Here is a 14,285-nt window from a genome sequence, read left to right as displayed (position 1 = left end):
CGGCGGCGACGCAGAGCAGCGCCCGGCCCCGCGCCCCTCCGGCCCCCGTCTCGACGCCATGAAGACCTTCTTCACGATCGAGATCAAGGATGGGCGCGTGCAGCCCCTCGCGCCCCGCATCACGGCCGCCCCCGGCAGCCAGCGGGCAGGTGGGCACCGACGGGGTACGGGGTGTGCAGGAGAGGTCCGCTGGGCAGGTGGCATCTGTCACGAGGCTTGACACTGCAGGGGTGATGGGCATGGGTGTCAGGCATGGGTGTYATGCAGGGAGGTGGGACTAGAAAAGGTTGGGATCTCTGTAAGGTGGGCACAGAGGGGGAACAGACACCATCAGGACTATAAGCACTATGGGGCTCTGCTTCTAATATGACAATGTGCACAGCTGGGCAGTGGAGCAGGTGGGTGCCAGTGGGCAGCCGGGCACTGACAGATGGTTGGCACAAGTGGGCAGGTGGAGGCGGGCAGGCTGAGCCAGGCCAGGCGGGTGCTGATCAGCATTTGAGTGGCGTTTGAGTGCTGGAAGCCTAGAGGCTGAGCACAGGTGCTGCCAGAAGAACAGAGCGTGCCTGATAGCTCTCATCTGTTGGCACTCACTCTCAGCCTGCTCAGGGCATCTCAGTTCAGAGAGACTATCTGGCACTTCAGCCTGTCCCCAGCCCCATTGTCTTGCTATGTTTGTGTTTGGGGTCATTCCCCAATCCCTGCCCTACCACCACAGCCGTGCCCCATTGTCTCCCCACTGACCTGCTGGTTCAGGGGTGCCCATGCCATCCTGCTTGTCCCATCCTACTGCTGTGCTGTGTCTGCCCCAACGTTGCCTGCCCACAGATGTAGCTGGCCCAGGAYGCTCCTGTGGCCATCCCCCTCACCAGGGGGTCTTGGCTCCAGCTGGAGCACTGCAGAAAGTGCCCTTCCTTGGGGAGGATAATAAGCCAAGGCGGTGAGGGCTCTTGACTTCCCCATCCCTTGCCTACCCCCAAAGCCCTTTCCCTGTGCCAGAATTCAGTGCTCACTGYCAGAGCAGGCAGATAGCCCAGCCAGAGCGACTCCCCATGTGGGGCCGAGCCTGTGGGCTGGGTCAGATCCCACATGCCTCTTGCTCCCCTTGCAGAGGTGACACTGGGGCTGCGGAGCACCCCCATCCGTATCACCACCATCCCCAGCAGTGTCAGCAGCATCTGCAACATCAGCAGTGTCAGCAGCAATGTCACCAAGGTGAGTGACCAGGGGGGCTGGGATCTCAGGGCTGTGCCCTACCTGGCCATGGCCTGGCAGCCCTAGGTTATGTAGTGGGGACCTGGGACCAAGGCGTTAGTGTAGGCAGTACTGTCCAGAGGCTSTGTCTGGTTTTGGTTGGTGCTTTTGTTTTGGTAGTTTTTTCACCACGTCACAGTAGACTTTGTGTGTGGTTGCATAGCCCCACATGAGTCCCTTGCACTCTGGACTGCCACCATGAACCCAGACACTTGGGGAGGTGGGTAAGGGGGACAGGGAGCCTTTTGTGTGTCACCCTCTATTTTAAACACCTTCAAGGTTGGTAGCAGCTCGGAAAAACCTGTTGCCAACCACCCCTCTGTTTTACCTCCTGGGGATGGACCTTGGCCATGGCTCTGGGGAGCCTGCCTTGCAGGGGAGCTACTCCTCAAAGGTCTCTAACATGCCCTGGAGCTGTGGATTTGGGTCTTACCTGTTCCTGCTATGCCATCCTGAGTGGAGAGTCGCCGCAGCCCCAGCCTGCCCAGGAGGGATTCTTGGGTGCAACTGGAGGAAAAAAAAAGGGAAAAAAACCCTCTGCAATGTTTTGTGGGGAAAGCAGGCTGTGGCCACCCTGGGGCTGGGTGCACATGAGAGACAGCTCCACGTGCAGCCCTTCAAGTGCTTTTATCTGCTCCTGCCCATCTAGGGTAATACGAGGCGCCCATGTGCTGCCTTGGCAGGAGCCAGGATGTCAAACATGGCTCTGTCTCACTCGTGGCCCTGCGCGCGCTTGGCTGCCTCTGTGGGAGCAGCACTGTGGGTGGCCTGCCAGTGGCTGTCACACCACCCGTGGCCTGTGGCATACTGGTGGCTATGATACCACTGGCTTCACCCCATCCTCAGCCCAGCCCTTGCCAGTATGAGGCAGGCAGTGCCCACAGCTGCTGCCCACACTTGCCAGCAGGTCCTACCTGTGGGCAGCTGGCTGCAGTGGATGACTTCCCTGTGTTAAAGCACTTGGGCAGGCTTAGCCTGAGCACCTGTCAGCTCTCAGTAAGGTATTAGTAGGTCTGTCCACTGAGGGGGAGCCTGAGACATGTTGGCTGCCTGGCAGGAGATGCAGACTCCAAGTATGCTCCTGGTGAGCAGGGAGGAGGAGGAGGAGGATGAGGCAGCACTACTGGCAACCCTGCCAGGTAGGGCTTGGGTTGGCAAGACCAGTAGGCTACAGGGAGCTAGAGGCGGTAGCCACTGTGGCATGTCTTCTTGCTGGTGGGGTGCTGCCTGTGCCTATCATGCAGGGACTTGCTCCCCCTATGCCAGGCACTGGGTGGCACAGGGGGTATGAAGACTTAAAATCCATGCTGTGGCCAAGGCCCTTGGACGATGCCAGCCTGGGGCTGGAGGTGTTGTGCTGCAGGTGATGCCAGCCCAGGGAGGGAAGGCACTTGGGCAAAAGGACACAGCAGTGGTGGACCTTTTCACTCATCCAGCACTGCAGTGGTCAGGACTGATCCCCACCATGTTGTCCCACAGTCCCCAGGCTGGTGTCTGGGCCTGGCAGCTGCTGGGAGCAGGGGGGGCCATTTGCAGGACTCCCCTTGCTGAACCACCTGGTCCCACAGCCGGATGCACTGCCAAGTGTGGCGCCTGGCTCAGCAGCCCTGCACRGGACCCCTGGCTGCTGTGACCAGAATAGCCCACAGGCAGGGAGCGGGCCAGCCTCCAGCTGGGGGGGGTGCCTGGGCCCCTATAAAGGGCAGCGTACAACTGAGCGGGGCTCGCCGCAGTGCCTGCACCGCCATCATGCCGGGGGGCAGCTTGGAGGGACTGGTGCAGGCTGGGGCGGCTGAGCTGGCAGAACTGCGGCAGGAGCTGGTGGCATTCCGGGGGGCAGCAGAGGGGCAGTTGGAGCGGGCCCTGCAGCGAGTGCAGGTGCTGGCACAGGCAATACAGACATTGGAGCAGGAGCACTTGGAGTTGCAGGCAGAGCTGGGGCGCCTGGGCCGCCGCCTTGATTTGCTGGCACCAGGGCTGCAGGAGCTCCCCAGGGAGGACATCAGCACCCTCTTTCTGGAAGCACAGGACCCTTGCGCCCATTTTGAGGGCACTGAGGAACCCAGTGGCCCTGTGGCCCATCCACCCACTTTCTCCAGTATGCGCCAGCAATCGACCCTGCATCTCTCCCGAAGCAACAGCAGCGTGAGTGTGGGCAGCCCTGCCCCGTGGCAGGGGGGTGGGAAGGGGTCACCAGCACCCAGGRCTCCTGGGGATCTCTGTTGCCCTGGCACAAGGCGTGAATATGGCAGTGGTGCACAGGGACACAGCACCATGGGGATCTGCCACACATTGRGCTCACTGTGGCGTGGTTGTGCACCCACCTCTTCCGCATTCCGGGTGTGCCAGGTGGGAGGCCACAGGCAGCTGTCCTGCCCCCACCRTGGCACCGGGCACAGGTGGTGGTATGGGTGCATGTGGCCAGCATCAGCTCCTGATGACAGTTTTGCCATGGATATCGGTTACCAGCCCATAGGATGCAGGATGGGGCCAGGTGTGGCCCCACTCTATCATCCCTGCTGCCTCTGTGCCCTATTCCGGGCCTGGCCCATTGCCTGCTGTGCATTGCTGGGGGGTCATGCTGAAAGAAACTTGGCATCTTGGCTGTGCTTGGGCAGGGGCTGAACTGGCGCAGATTCTGTCRGGGATGCAGGGGAAGGCTCTTGATCTCCTGCACAAGCTCTTTGCTATGCTAAGTCCCTTAATTCCATGGAAATCCCTGTGCCGCTAATGGYGCACACTGGCCACTGCAGGGTGACAGCCACTGCCCAGTCCACAGCCCTGGGTAGCCCCTGCCTACTGGGGGGCCCAGCCACCTCCTGCCAGGAAGCCGGGAGGATCTGGAGATATTTTGGCAGCCAGACTGGAAGTGAGGGACTGCTGGGCCCTGCTGGGGCATAGGGTGCTGCAGGAGAGTGTCATGCTTCCCTGCCTGCCTTGTGTGCTGCAGCTGCTTGTGGTGTCCCACCAGCTGACAGCACATATGCCACGTGTGGCACATCCTCTCCAGGGTCCTCATTGCCTGTAGCACTGGGCAGTGTCAGGGTGTTGAAGGCCTGGACCCTGAGAAGAGGTGGGGGGGGGGCGGCCAAGCTGGCAGTGGCTCAGCTGCAGAGAGCCACTTATGTCCTTGCAGACAGAGCCAGAGGTGGTGGAGCAGCACCAGGCACCAAGGCTGGAACCAGAGCTGCCTAATGGCAYGGAGAAGGTGCAAGTGAGGGAGGTGGAGAGAAGGAGCAAGCTGAACGTCGAGGAGCTGAGCAGGATTGAGGATGAGGATGTTCTGGATAAGATGGTACYTCTTCTTCTGGTTTGGGGTCCTGCAGGAAGATAAAGGGACCTTGAGCTGATGGCAGAGGACTAATGATGACTTCTCCCTCCTGTAGCTGGATCGGACAACAGACTTTGAGGAGAGACGGCTGATTCGAAATGCCATGCGGGAGCTGCGCCAGCGCAAGCGAGGTACGTGGGGATGGTGACCCCTGAGGGGGTCCGAGTGGTGGTGGTAGCAATACAGGATGCTGAAGTGGGGCTGTTTAGCTGCCGGGAAGCAGGRGGGTGCATGCTGGTGCATACCAGCCCCCCTGGCTTTGTGAGGCCAAGGACATCATCCTTCCCATGAGCCCATGAGYTGTGGGCCAGCAGCAGCTGCAGGACCCCTGGGGTGGCACAAACCATACCCACCACCCCACCTCACTGCTGATGCCATCTCCCACTCATATTTGCAGACCAGCGGGAGAAGGAGCGGGACCAGCGGCTGCAGGAGGCTAGGACCCAGTCTGTGGCAGGAAGGGCTGGCCACGCCACGGAGACCACCACCACACAGAGCACTCAGTCAGCTGATGGCTCAGCACGCAGCACAGTCACCAAGACGGAGCGTCTCGTCCAGTCTAGTATGGGCTGGGCTGGGGGCGTGTGCCAGGCCTTTGGGGGCCTTGCAGAATCCTTCCTAGTGCTCTGCCACCACAGATGCTCTGCCATTCACTGCCTGTCCTGTCTGGCTTGACTGTGCTGGGAGCAGGATTGTGGTTTAGAGCTGAGTCTCTGGCTTGCCCAGAGCCTGCCTGGGARTAATTAAGGGTTCTGCTTTGGTGATTTCCCTCTGAATCCCCAGCCCTGTCAGGATGCCAGGGCCTCATCTTCACCTTTGGCCTGTCTCTTGTCTCCTATACCCCTGCTCTCCCAATCCCTTCGTAGTTCAAGCTGAGTGGCTGCAGGAGCTGAGGGATGCCCCAGCTGCCTGCTGCATTGCACTTGCCTCTTTGTTCTCTGCCTGGGGAGCACATGCCTTCTGTCCCTGCTCTGCCTCTCGTGCCCATGGCTGTACCACCTGGGACTAYTTCTTGTTGTACTGCAGGAGTGCAAGAGTGCTTGGCAGCAGCAGGTGTCTGTGTGGGTGCTGCTCCTCCCAGCCCAGCAGTTCCCATTGCCTTGTCTCTGCAGGTGATGGCACCAAGACCTCCCGCACTACAACTATGGAGTCCAGTTATGTGAAGAGATCAGACAGTAAGAATTTTTCCTGCCCTTTCTCCACGGCATCGTCAGGGTGTAACCCTGGAGCATTGCTGCCACTGAATTGTCAATGCCCTGGTGCAGGCAGAGTCCTGCCTGCCTGGCACAGCTTCCCTCAGCTCTTGCCCAGGGTCTTTTCTTCCTCTCTCTCTGCAGATGGCAACAGCACGTTTGTTCAAACCAAATCCTCCTACAGCTCCTCATCCAAGAAGACGGGCAGGTGAGCAGAGGTGCCTGTGGGGGCAGCCTCACATGGTCCCTGGCACTCATCTSCTTGCACAAACCCTCTGCCCAGTTGCAGTGTCCCCATACAAATATGACCCCAAAGCCTCCTGGTCCTTGGGGTACATTCAGTGTGTTCAGAGATTCTCGTGGGTCCTTCCATGGGCATGGAGATAGGTCTGCCAGCTGAGGACCTTAAGCCACTTCTCTTCAGTCTCAGGGATGGGGAGGTTTCCAGAGTGCCGGGGCTGGCCATGGGCTGAGGCCACTTCTTGCCCTCCCCTGGGCTGCCCACAGCCCCTTTAGCATTGCCTGTCTCTCTCCCAGCATTTTTGACCGTGAGGATGAGAGCACCTCTCGGCAGAGCAGCCTGGCTGCGCTGGAGCGGCGTCAGGCAGAGAAGAAGAAGGAACTGATGAAGGCTCAGAGCCTGCCCAAGACATCAGCCTCACAGGCACGCAAGGCCATGATGGAGAAGCTGCAAAAGGAGGGTGGGAGGTGAGGCTGGGCCTGGGGCAGYTTGGCCAGGGCAGTGACTGGTGCACAAATAACAACACCCCATGTCTCCTGCCACAGTTCACCAAACCCCACAGCATCACAGATGGCCGTGCAGCGCTCCTCCAGCTTTGGTGTGCCCAACGCCAACAGTATCAAGCAGATGTTGCTGGACTGGTGCAGAGCCAAGACCCGGGGCTATGAGGTGGGTACCACCTCCTCTTCCTGTCCCAAGGCCAWTCACTCTGTCCCTTGGTAACTCTGTTGCCCTCTCAGCACGTGGACATCCAGAACTTCTCATCCAGCTGGAGTGATGGCATGGCTTTCTGTGCCTTGGTCCACAATTTCTTCCCTGATGCGTTTGACTACAGTAAGCTGACGCCTCAGAACCGCCGCCAAAATTTCGAGGTGGCCTTCTCTTCTGCAGAGTACGTACCTCTCTTGCCRTCATATGAGCTTGGGATGGCTTGGGGTGGCTCTCCTGCTGGGACGAGGCGGGGCACATGGAGGTGATGGTGCTGGACATGGGGCCATAGGTGTCACTCCCCCCATGCCATGCCATGAAGTTAGGCGCTGTTGGGGCAAGCAGCAGCTGTGTGGGCAGAGTCACAAGAGGCCAGTGCAGCCCATTCTGGTGTGGSWMKGGTGGGTGTGTGGGTCTGGGTTCCTGGGTGTGGAGCAGAGAACCCAAAGGCAGAGGAGCAGCCCCACAAGTTCACCTGGCTTCAGGCAGTACATCTCATCCTGGGGTACCAGGTGTGGGACTGCAGCCTGSGGGGAGGAGGGTTTTCCCCTGCCAAGTGCCTCCTTTCATAGTTGTAGGGGCTCAAACACCATTGCAGCTTCTCCAGTCTCTTCCCCTTTTGCTTCTGGTTTTCCTGGTGCTGAGAGATGGGCATGCGCCCAGCTGGAGGGCTGGCAGCCAGCCCCTTTCTCCTTCCTTCTGTCTCTCTCCCACCCACCTACTCCTCCAGCACCCTGCCTGGGGGCAGGGCTGGGAGGGGTCCCATCCTGCTGAAATCCAAGGTGGCGGGGTGAGCTAGGGGCTCCCACAAGCTCCCAGGGTGCCGTGGTGCTGTTTGGTGGAGCGAGAAGGGGGCTGTGGGTCTGGCTCTTGGCGCTCCTGTTAATGGACTTTTTGCCTTAATTGGGAAACTGGTGTGCGGACTTGAGAGAGCCATCGATCTCTCCGACCTGGAAGCCAGGTGGCCTCTCGTCCTTCCTCCTCCTCCAGCTCTTGTGAGCATCCTGTCCCGAGCTTCCTGCACCAGGGCTGTGCCGCGTGGTTCCAAGTGGAGCTGGGCAGGAGGGCTGGGCTTGCCCCCCATCTTCCCAGCGGGTCTATATAGGAGCTATATAGAGCGCCACTCCACTCTGGAACCCGCMCCCTGAGCACCTGGCGCGCCAGAACACCTCACTCCTCCCTCCYCCTCTTCTTCCATCTGTCTTTCCCTCTGGACTTCACGCCTCTCCACGCCATTCACCTGCCCCCCTCCCCTTTGCTTGTGCCCCCCCAGTCTCACTGAATGGCCTTGGCATGGGGTGCCCGGAGCCCTCCTGCCCCTGCATTGCACATCCCCAGAGCATGCCAGAGCAGAGCAGTAAGACGGGAACTGCACTGATCTGTGTCTCTTGTTTTCTCTTCTTCCCCTCCCTGACTGGGCTGCGGTCACTGGCTTGCCCCTCTCTCTCCCTGCACCCAGGAAGCACGCGGACTGTCCACAGTTGCTGGACGTGGAGGACATGGTCCGGATGCGCGAGCCAGATTGGAAGTGTGTGTACACTTACATTCAGGAATTCTATCGCTGCCTGGTCCAGAAGGGGCTGGTAAAAACCAAAAAGTCGTAGCCCATTGTCACCCCCCTCAGGACCAATGGTGAGAACCTTCCCCTTCAMGTACCTGCCCGTGCCCCACCACCACCAGGGCTCGGCAGGGAAGTGACGGCTGTGGCTGGGGACGAGGTTGGGGGATGCTGGTGGGTGAGGGGCGAGTCCTGGCAGTGCCACATCTCCAGCTGTGGCTAGGAGATGGGCAGAGACAGCTGTATGGGCTCAGGCCTTYTGGAATAGTGCTAGTGGGGGTTTGGGCAGGGGGGGTTGTGTCAGCCTGGAGTGCTGTTGGCTCTCCAGCTGTGGTGAGGGCAGTAGTGAGAACAGCGCCCTCCCCACATGGCTGAGCCTGACCCTGGGACCAGCTGCTTGGGATGCCACTTTGCAGTGTTCTGAATGGTGCTGCCTGAGTGTGGGTGGCCCTCCAGGATGCTGCAGTATCACTGCTTACACTTGCTGCCCCATTCCCCTGCCCCAAGGTACATGCCCAGCTCCAAGATGCTGCCTGCTCATATATGGGCAGAAGCAGGAGCCTGGAAAATGTGACTCAAGGCTCAGATTCTGCCTCATCCTGAAATGTTTGTGCCTGTCTCAGGGCATCCTGGCTGGTGTTGGAGCTCCAGCYTCCCTGGCTCTGCACAGTGCTGGCACACCAGGGCCCAAACAATGGCTTTATAAGGGCAGAGCCGCTTTCTGTGCATTCCATTGCTCCACCATTATCCCCTGATCCAGGCTGGCAGTGGCAAGGGCTTTCCCAAGGCCCCAAGCATTGCCCCCCTCCCCCCCATCCCCACAGTGGCCAAAGCATGATGTGGAGCTGGTGCCAGCCAGGCTGTGGTTTGGAGCCCACTGATGAGAGCAGCAGAGCAGAGACCCCATGGGATGGCTGGGGCCATGGGACCCAGGATGGGGAGGCTCTCCTGGGCCCTAGTGCACCCCAGGGGCTGGCACTGGCTGAGGTCACTCCTCAGGGCAGGGTGGGGCTGTTCTAGGGGGCAAATRTGTGTAGTGGGGCTTCTGCAGGAGGGGGCGAGGGGAGGTACATGGCTTGGTGGTGAGGGTGTTRTGGTGGGTGGCAGCATAGGGTTCAGACCCTTCTTGTGCACCCTGTCTTTTGGGGGATTCTCCTTGTGCAGCCTTGGGGCAGAACACTGAGTGGGCCAGGCCAAAGCAGCTGAACTGGCCATGGCTGCAGCAGGTGCTGCCAGTTTGTGTCAGCACAGCCCCAGTGCCAGTGCAGCCCCTGCTCCAGCAGCAGCAGCAGCAGCATAGCATACCCCAGCAGCATAGCATACCCCAGCATCATCTGTCCCCTGAAAGGGGGATTGTGCCTGGTAGGGGTGTGGGAGCCTGGGCAGGACTAGGAGGGTTGGCAGCGGTGGCAGGGTTGCTTCTGTGCCCTTGCTCCTTTTCTCCCAGTAGAAACAGGACAGTACAAAGGTGGCTGGATGCTCTCMATGCCCTTCCTGGTTGTCATAGTGACCCCTAATTATGTTGTCAGGCCCCTGAAGAACCCAGGGAGCCCCTACTTGGGGAGAGATGTGGCACAGAGAACTGGATGCATGGCAAGACAGAGTGGGCCACATGARAGGGCAGTAGCAGAGCCCCCCAAGGCTATTATGGGGATGGGGGCACAACCATAGCTGATCTGCCAGGGCCCCACAGGACTGGTAGCTGCTCAAGCAGGATCCTGCATGAACCCCTACCCTGTGGTGGGGCAGGGAGAGGAGGAGATAGGMACAGGTCAGGTTGAGTGGGCTGAGACAGGGCAGTGCCTATTCCAGCAATAGGCTGTGCTAGGTCCTGGGGCAGGCCCAGGGTAAAGGTGGGAGTTGGGCTGGCAGGGCTTGGGGAAAGGGAGAAGAGCAGGGYCAGGGCATGAGGTAGGAGTAAGGCCCAGCATGTGACCAATACCCACTCCCTGCTTGCCCTCAACTATTTGGTGGGGTTTGAAGCAGGGGCACAGCAGACATCTGCACCCAGACMGGGCTCTCCCTAGAGGCCACCAGCATCAGTTGGAGGAGCAAGAGCAGGAGGGTGGGGCATGGCTTCAGCAGGGGATGACTGCCAGCAGCAAGAGCTGGGATGGAGAGCAGCAGGGGAGCAAGGGATGCAGACAGCTGGCAACCCCTGCCCTAGGGCAGACCGCTCCCAGGGCAGACAGCACATGCTCTTCCCAGTATAACGAGTAGCAGGACTTGTTATACCAGGAGAAGGTGGATGGGGSTGTTGAAGGAGCTAAGGAGGTCTGAAAGCAGCAGTATCCAACATCAGCAGGCCATGGGCARTGTGGGGTGTCCATCCCAGCCCCCACACAGGGCAGTCTGCCTGMGGCCATGCTGAAGGCTTCATCTCTGCAGGACGCTGGTGGATTGCGTGCCGCTGGTGGAGGTCGAAGACATGATGATCATGGGGAAGAAGCCAGACGCCAAGTGCGTCTTCACCTACGTGCAGTCCCTTTATAACCACCTGCGTCGCCACGAGTTGCGCATGCGGCAGAAAGAGTGCTAGAGCCTGCCCTGCCCACTCCCACTTGCCCTTACCCAGATCTGCCTGCAGGCAGGGGAGCTGCTTGCCCCGAGAAGGTCTGGGGGACCATGGGTCTGGCACTGGGGACAGGAGAACTCTTCTACCAGGGCACTCCCACACCTCTGCCTCGGCTAGCTGCAGGCTGACCCTGTGGGCAGAGCCAGGTGGGCACTGCCAGGGATGCTTCCAGCTTGGCTTGCCCCCCAATGCTCCAGCCTTTTAAGTTATTTGTTCTCCAGGAATTGTTTGCCCTGCAGGCAGCATCCCTGTGTCCCTGRGGAGGCCCAGACACAGCTGTGCCCTCACGCTTGGGGCACTGCCCGGGTCTGTGGCTGAGCAGGGATGTGCAGTCCAGCCAGGGTCATGGTGCATCCTGCAGGCAGCACTTGTCAGTGGTTCCCTTGGCCCCCTGCGAGGAAGCCCCTCTGCCCACTGCAGGCCCTGCTTGGTTGTCACCTCCCCGGGAACAGCTCCACAACTGTACCAACACCTTGCTTCCCACCGCCACGTGCACCTGGGGCATTTTCACATTGAGGTTTGCGGAACCTGTGGGCTGGGSAGTGGGCAGGGGCAAGGGGTTCCAGGGGAACACAAGGCCAAAGGAGTGAGCTGGGACAGTTGTCCCCACTACCCTCTCCAGCTCAGAGCCCCTGTGTGCTCAGCGCCACTTGCCCCTCTGTCACATCTCTACACCCGCGCTGACGTGTACCAACACCAGCCAGATAATAAAGGTTTACCTAGGGCAATGCCTCTGGCTCAGGTCCTTCTGCCAGTGGCMTATTGCACACCAGAGTGCTTGGGTAGCACAGGCAGTCCAGCTGCTCCTGCCCCCTCCACCTGCAATTCCACTGCTCCCTCCAGGGGCACATACTGTTCCTCCACTCATTGATGATGACCAGGGCTGTTGGTTCACTGCCTGGTCTATCACCCCAGGCCTGGCACAGAGGAAAGACCACACGGCCAGGAAGGCTGGTGAAGTGCAACYATGCTACACCTCCCAAGCGAGGTCAGATGTCCCCACTGAGCCAGTGCAGCCTGGCTTTGGTTCAACACTGAAGGACTTGGTCATGGGCTCATGCCCATCCCCCTGCACCCTGTGAGAGCAGCTCATCCCATGCCACAGTGCCCACCACCCTCATCCCTCTATCATGCTGGGGAGAGGTGGCACAGGAACAGCACCATTAGTTTGTGGCTCACCAGCAGTGACTGTGACCATGCCATCCTCTTCTGCCTCTGTGAGAAACTCTGGTGCACCCAGCTCCCCTCAGAATAGGGACGCACCCTACTGAGCCCTCTCTGAAAAGATGACACAGTGGAGATGACCACACATAAAAGCTTTACTAGGAGCTGGATACGACATAACCMTACTGGGAAGTAAAGCCCCCTTCCTGGGGCAGCTCTCCCACCTTTGGGACTCAGCATATCTACCCTTAGCACCTGACACTTTCTGCTGAGGGTTTCATCCTGTCCCATGCAGGCAGGATACTGCTGCCCAGTGCTGGGAGCTGTTAAACCTCTGGGCACAGCAAGGAATGCTGTTCCTCCCGACTGGCCAGGGATAATGGGCTCCAAGGACATTAAGGAGGGCATCAACCAGCACATGGCACCCTTSGAATGCCAACAGGAAGCCTCTGCTTGAGGCTGGATCTGCCTAGGGCATCCTCAGGGCAGAGGCTACACAACACTAAGCAGGTGGAGGGGGGAAAACCTTTGCCACACTGTGACGCCATCCCCAGCTGCTGTAACACCCTCATTTCCTACACTGGGGCCTGGCTGCAGGACCCTGTCCTGAGTGTGGCACTCCTTGCTAGAGGTCTGGGTGTTCTTCCTTGTCACGTTTGGGTGGGGTCTTGCCATCAGCAGTGGGTGCTTGGGGAGGCATTACCGTTGGCAGAGGCTTGGCAGGGGCAAACTGGAACTCTTCTGGCACAGGGGCATCAGGTGTCTCCTTGCGGTAGAAGCCCAACTCCTGCACCAGCTGGTTGATCTCTTCCCGGGTCATGTCGCTCAGGGGGATTCTCTGCACCCAGACAGAGGCTGCAGCTTGGCACCTGTGGGGCACTGACCACCCCAGGCCCTGCAGCAGCASGTACCACACTGCCCACTCACCTCTAGCTCCTCATACCGGTGGTTGAGTAGCACAAGCTCAGGGTCAGCACCAGGCAGGTGTTTCATCTCCAGGTTATGGCTGGGCAATGTGTCAAGGAGTGAGCAGTATTGGGCAGGCCCAYGCAGCCCTCATCCCATCCTGGCCTCCCATCATATCCCCTTCCATCCTCTCTCACATCCCATTCCTGCCTGTCTTGTACCATCCTCCATCCCAATCCATCTGCTCTTGTATCCCATTCTCTCCCATCCCATGTGTTCTGTCCCCCATCCCATCCTTCATTGTATACCATCTCATTCTGTCCCCCATGTAATACCATCCCCTCCTCCATCACATCCCCAACCACCCATCCTCCACTCCTCACCAAGCCCTGTTCTTCATTCCTCACCAAACCCCATCCTCCCTCAGCCCAACCCTTCCCATACTTCACCACCTCGTATATCCTACCCCATCCCATCCCCTCCACTCCGGCAGAGGCCCTGGCGGGTACTAGAGCGGGATGTCCTGGGTGACGAACGCCTTCACCTGCGGAGAGGGGCCGACCCGGCCCGGCTCAGCACGGGGGAGCCCCGGCTCCCCGCCCTGGCCCTGGCCCTGGCCCGGTCCCGGTACGTACCTCCCTGAGGCGGTTCAGCCGTCATCCGCCGCAGGTCTGCAGGAGGGGACACCCCGTCAGGCACCCAGAGAGCACCGGTTGGCCCYCGGCGCCCCCCGGGGCCCCCGGCCGCGCTCACCTCCACCTTGCCCCGAGCCAGATCCCGCAGCACGGCCCCGCGGAGCCGGGAGTGCTCCGAGTCGCCACCCGCCGCCAGCGCCGCTGCCAGCAGCAGCCACAGACACGGTCCCGGGGGCAGGGCCCGCATCGCTCCCGCCGCTGCCACGTCGGGCCTGCCCCGGGCGCGCGCACGGCACCGCGCATGCGCAGCGACCCGCGTGCACAAGCACGTGCGCACACAAATACACGCGCATCCGTGCGCGCGCGCACTCACGTGCACGGGCATGCGCACACACGTGTGTACAGTGGGTCCCGATTCCTGCGAGTTACAGCGCAGACACGCACACGCTGATACCTATGTGGTTTCAGTCAAGGTTACAAGATACTTATAAGGCCTATTGATTGAAAACTTTATATASAATGTAGTAGCTTTTTACATAAATATCAGTATAGCATATGAGAGCTTTTMATATATTATCAATAATAACTTATAACAATATATAAAAAGGTTTTCATATAGTGTATTAGTGGCATACTGTATATCAGCTAAATATAGCTATGGTTACTCATACAGTGTACCAGCTGGATATAGTTAAGCCAGTTACTTAATGCTTGGACAAG

At 59.6% G+C, this 14,285-nt stretch overlaps 2 protein-coding genes across 2 annotated transcripts in view; one reads left to right on the top strand and one right to left on the bottom strand.

Moving 5' to 3' along the window:
• SMTN (smoothelin) overlaps positions 1–12,099 on the top strand; it is a 22,621-nt gene extending 10,522 nt beyond the window's left edge. The window contains exons 11-22 of the mRNA XM_057386748.1: positions 1–149; positions 1,112–1,215; positions 3,283–3,399; positions 4,391–4,549; positions 4,641–4,716; positions 4,983–5,147; positions 5,698–5,760; positions 5,923–5,986; positions 6,316–6,486; positions 6,565–6,688; positions 6,760–6,911; positions 10,674–12,099. The exon at positions 1–149 is cut by the window's left edge and continues 72 nt beyond it. Of these exons, the coding sequence (XP_057242731.1) occupies positions 1–149; positions 1,112–1,215; positions 3,283–3,399; positions 4,391–4,549; positions 4,641–4,716; positions 4,983–5,147; positions 5,698–5,760; positions 5,923–5,986; positions 6,316–6,486; positions 6,565–6,688; positions 6,760–6,911; positions 10,674–10,824 (1,495 nt within the window). The 3' untranslated portion in view covers positions 10,825–12,099. The remainder of the gene's footprint in view (positions 150–1,111; positions 1,216–3,282; positions 3,400–4,390; positions 4,550–4,640; positions 4,717–4,982; positions 5,148–5,697; positions 5,761–5,922; positions 5,987–6,315; positions 6,487–6,564; positions 6,689–6,759; positions 6,912–10,673) is intronic.
• Positions 12,100–12,161: 62 nt separating this feature from the next.
• Positions 12,162–13,812, bottom strand: SELENOM (selenoprotein M). Its single transcript, XM_057386746.1, has 5 exons — positions 13,684–13,812; positions 13,566–13,601; positions 13,440–13,474; positions 12,952–13,030; positions 12,162–12,862 (listed from the first exon to the last, which is right to left on the bottom strand). Exons 1-5 carry the CDS (start codon positions 13,810–13,812, stop codon positions 12,650–12,652), a joined length of 492 nt encoding a protein of 163 aa, XP_057242729.1. The 3' UTR covers positions 12,162–12,649.
• Positions 13,813–14,285: the final 473 nt, after the last annotated feature.

This window comes from Malurus melanocephalus, unplaced genomic scaffold (genome assembly GCF_030028575.1).
Source record: "Malurus melanocephalus ecotype Western Australia unplaced genomic scaffold, MMel_1.1 scaffold_1045, whole genome shotgun sequence".
NCBI classification, from domain to species: Eukaryota; Metazoa; Chordata; class Aves; order Passeriformes; family Maluridae; genus Malurus; species Malurus melanocephalus.
This window is presented reverse-complemented; position numbering and strand designations above follow the sequence as displayed.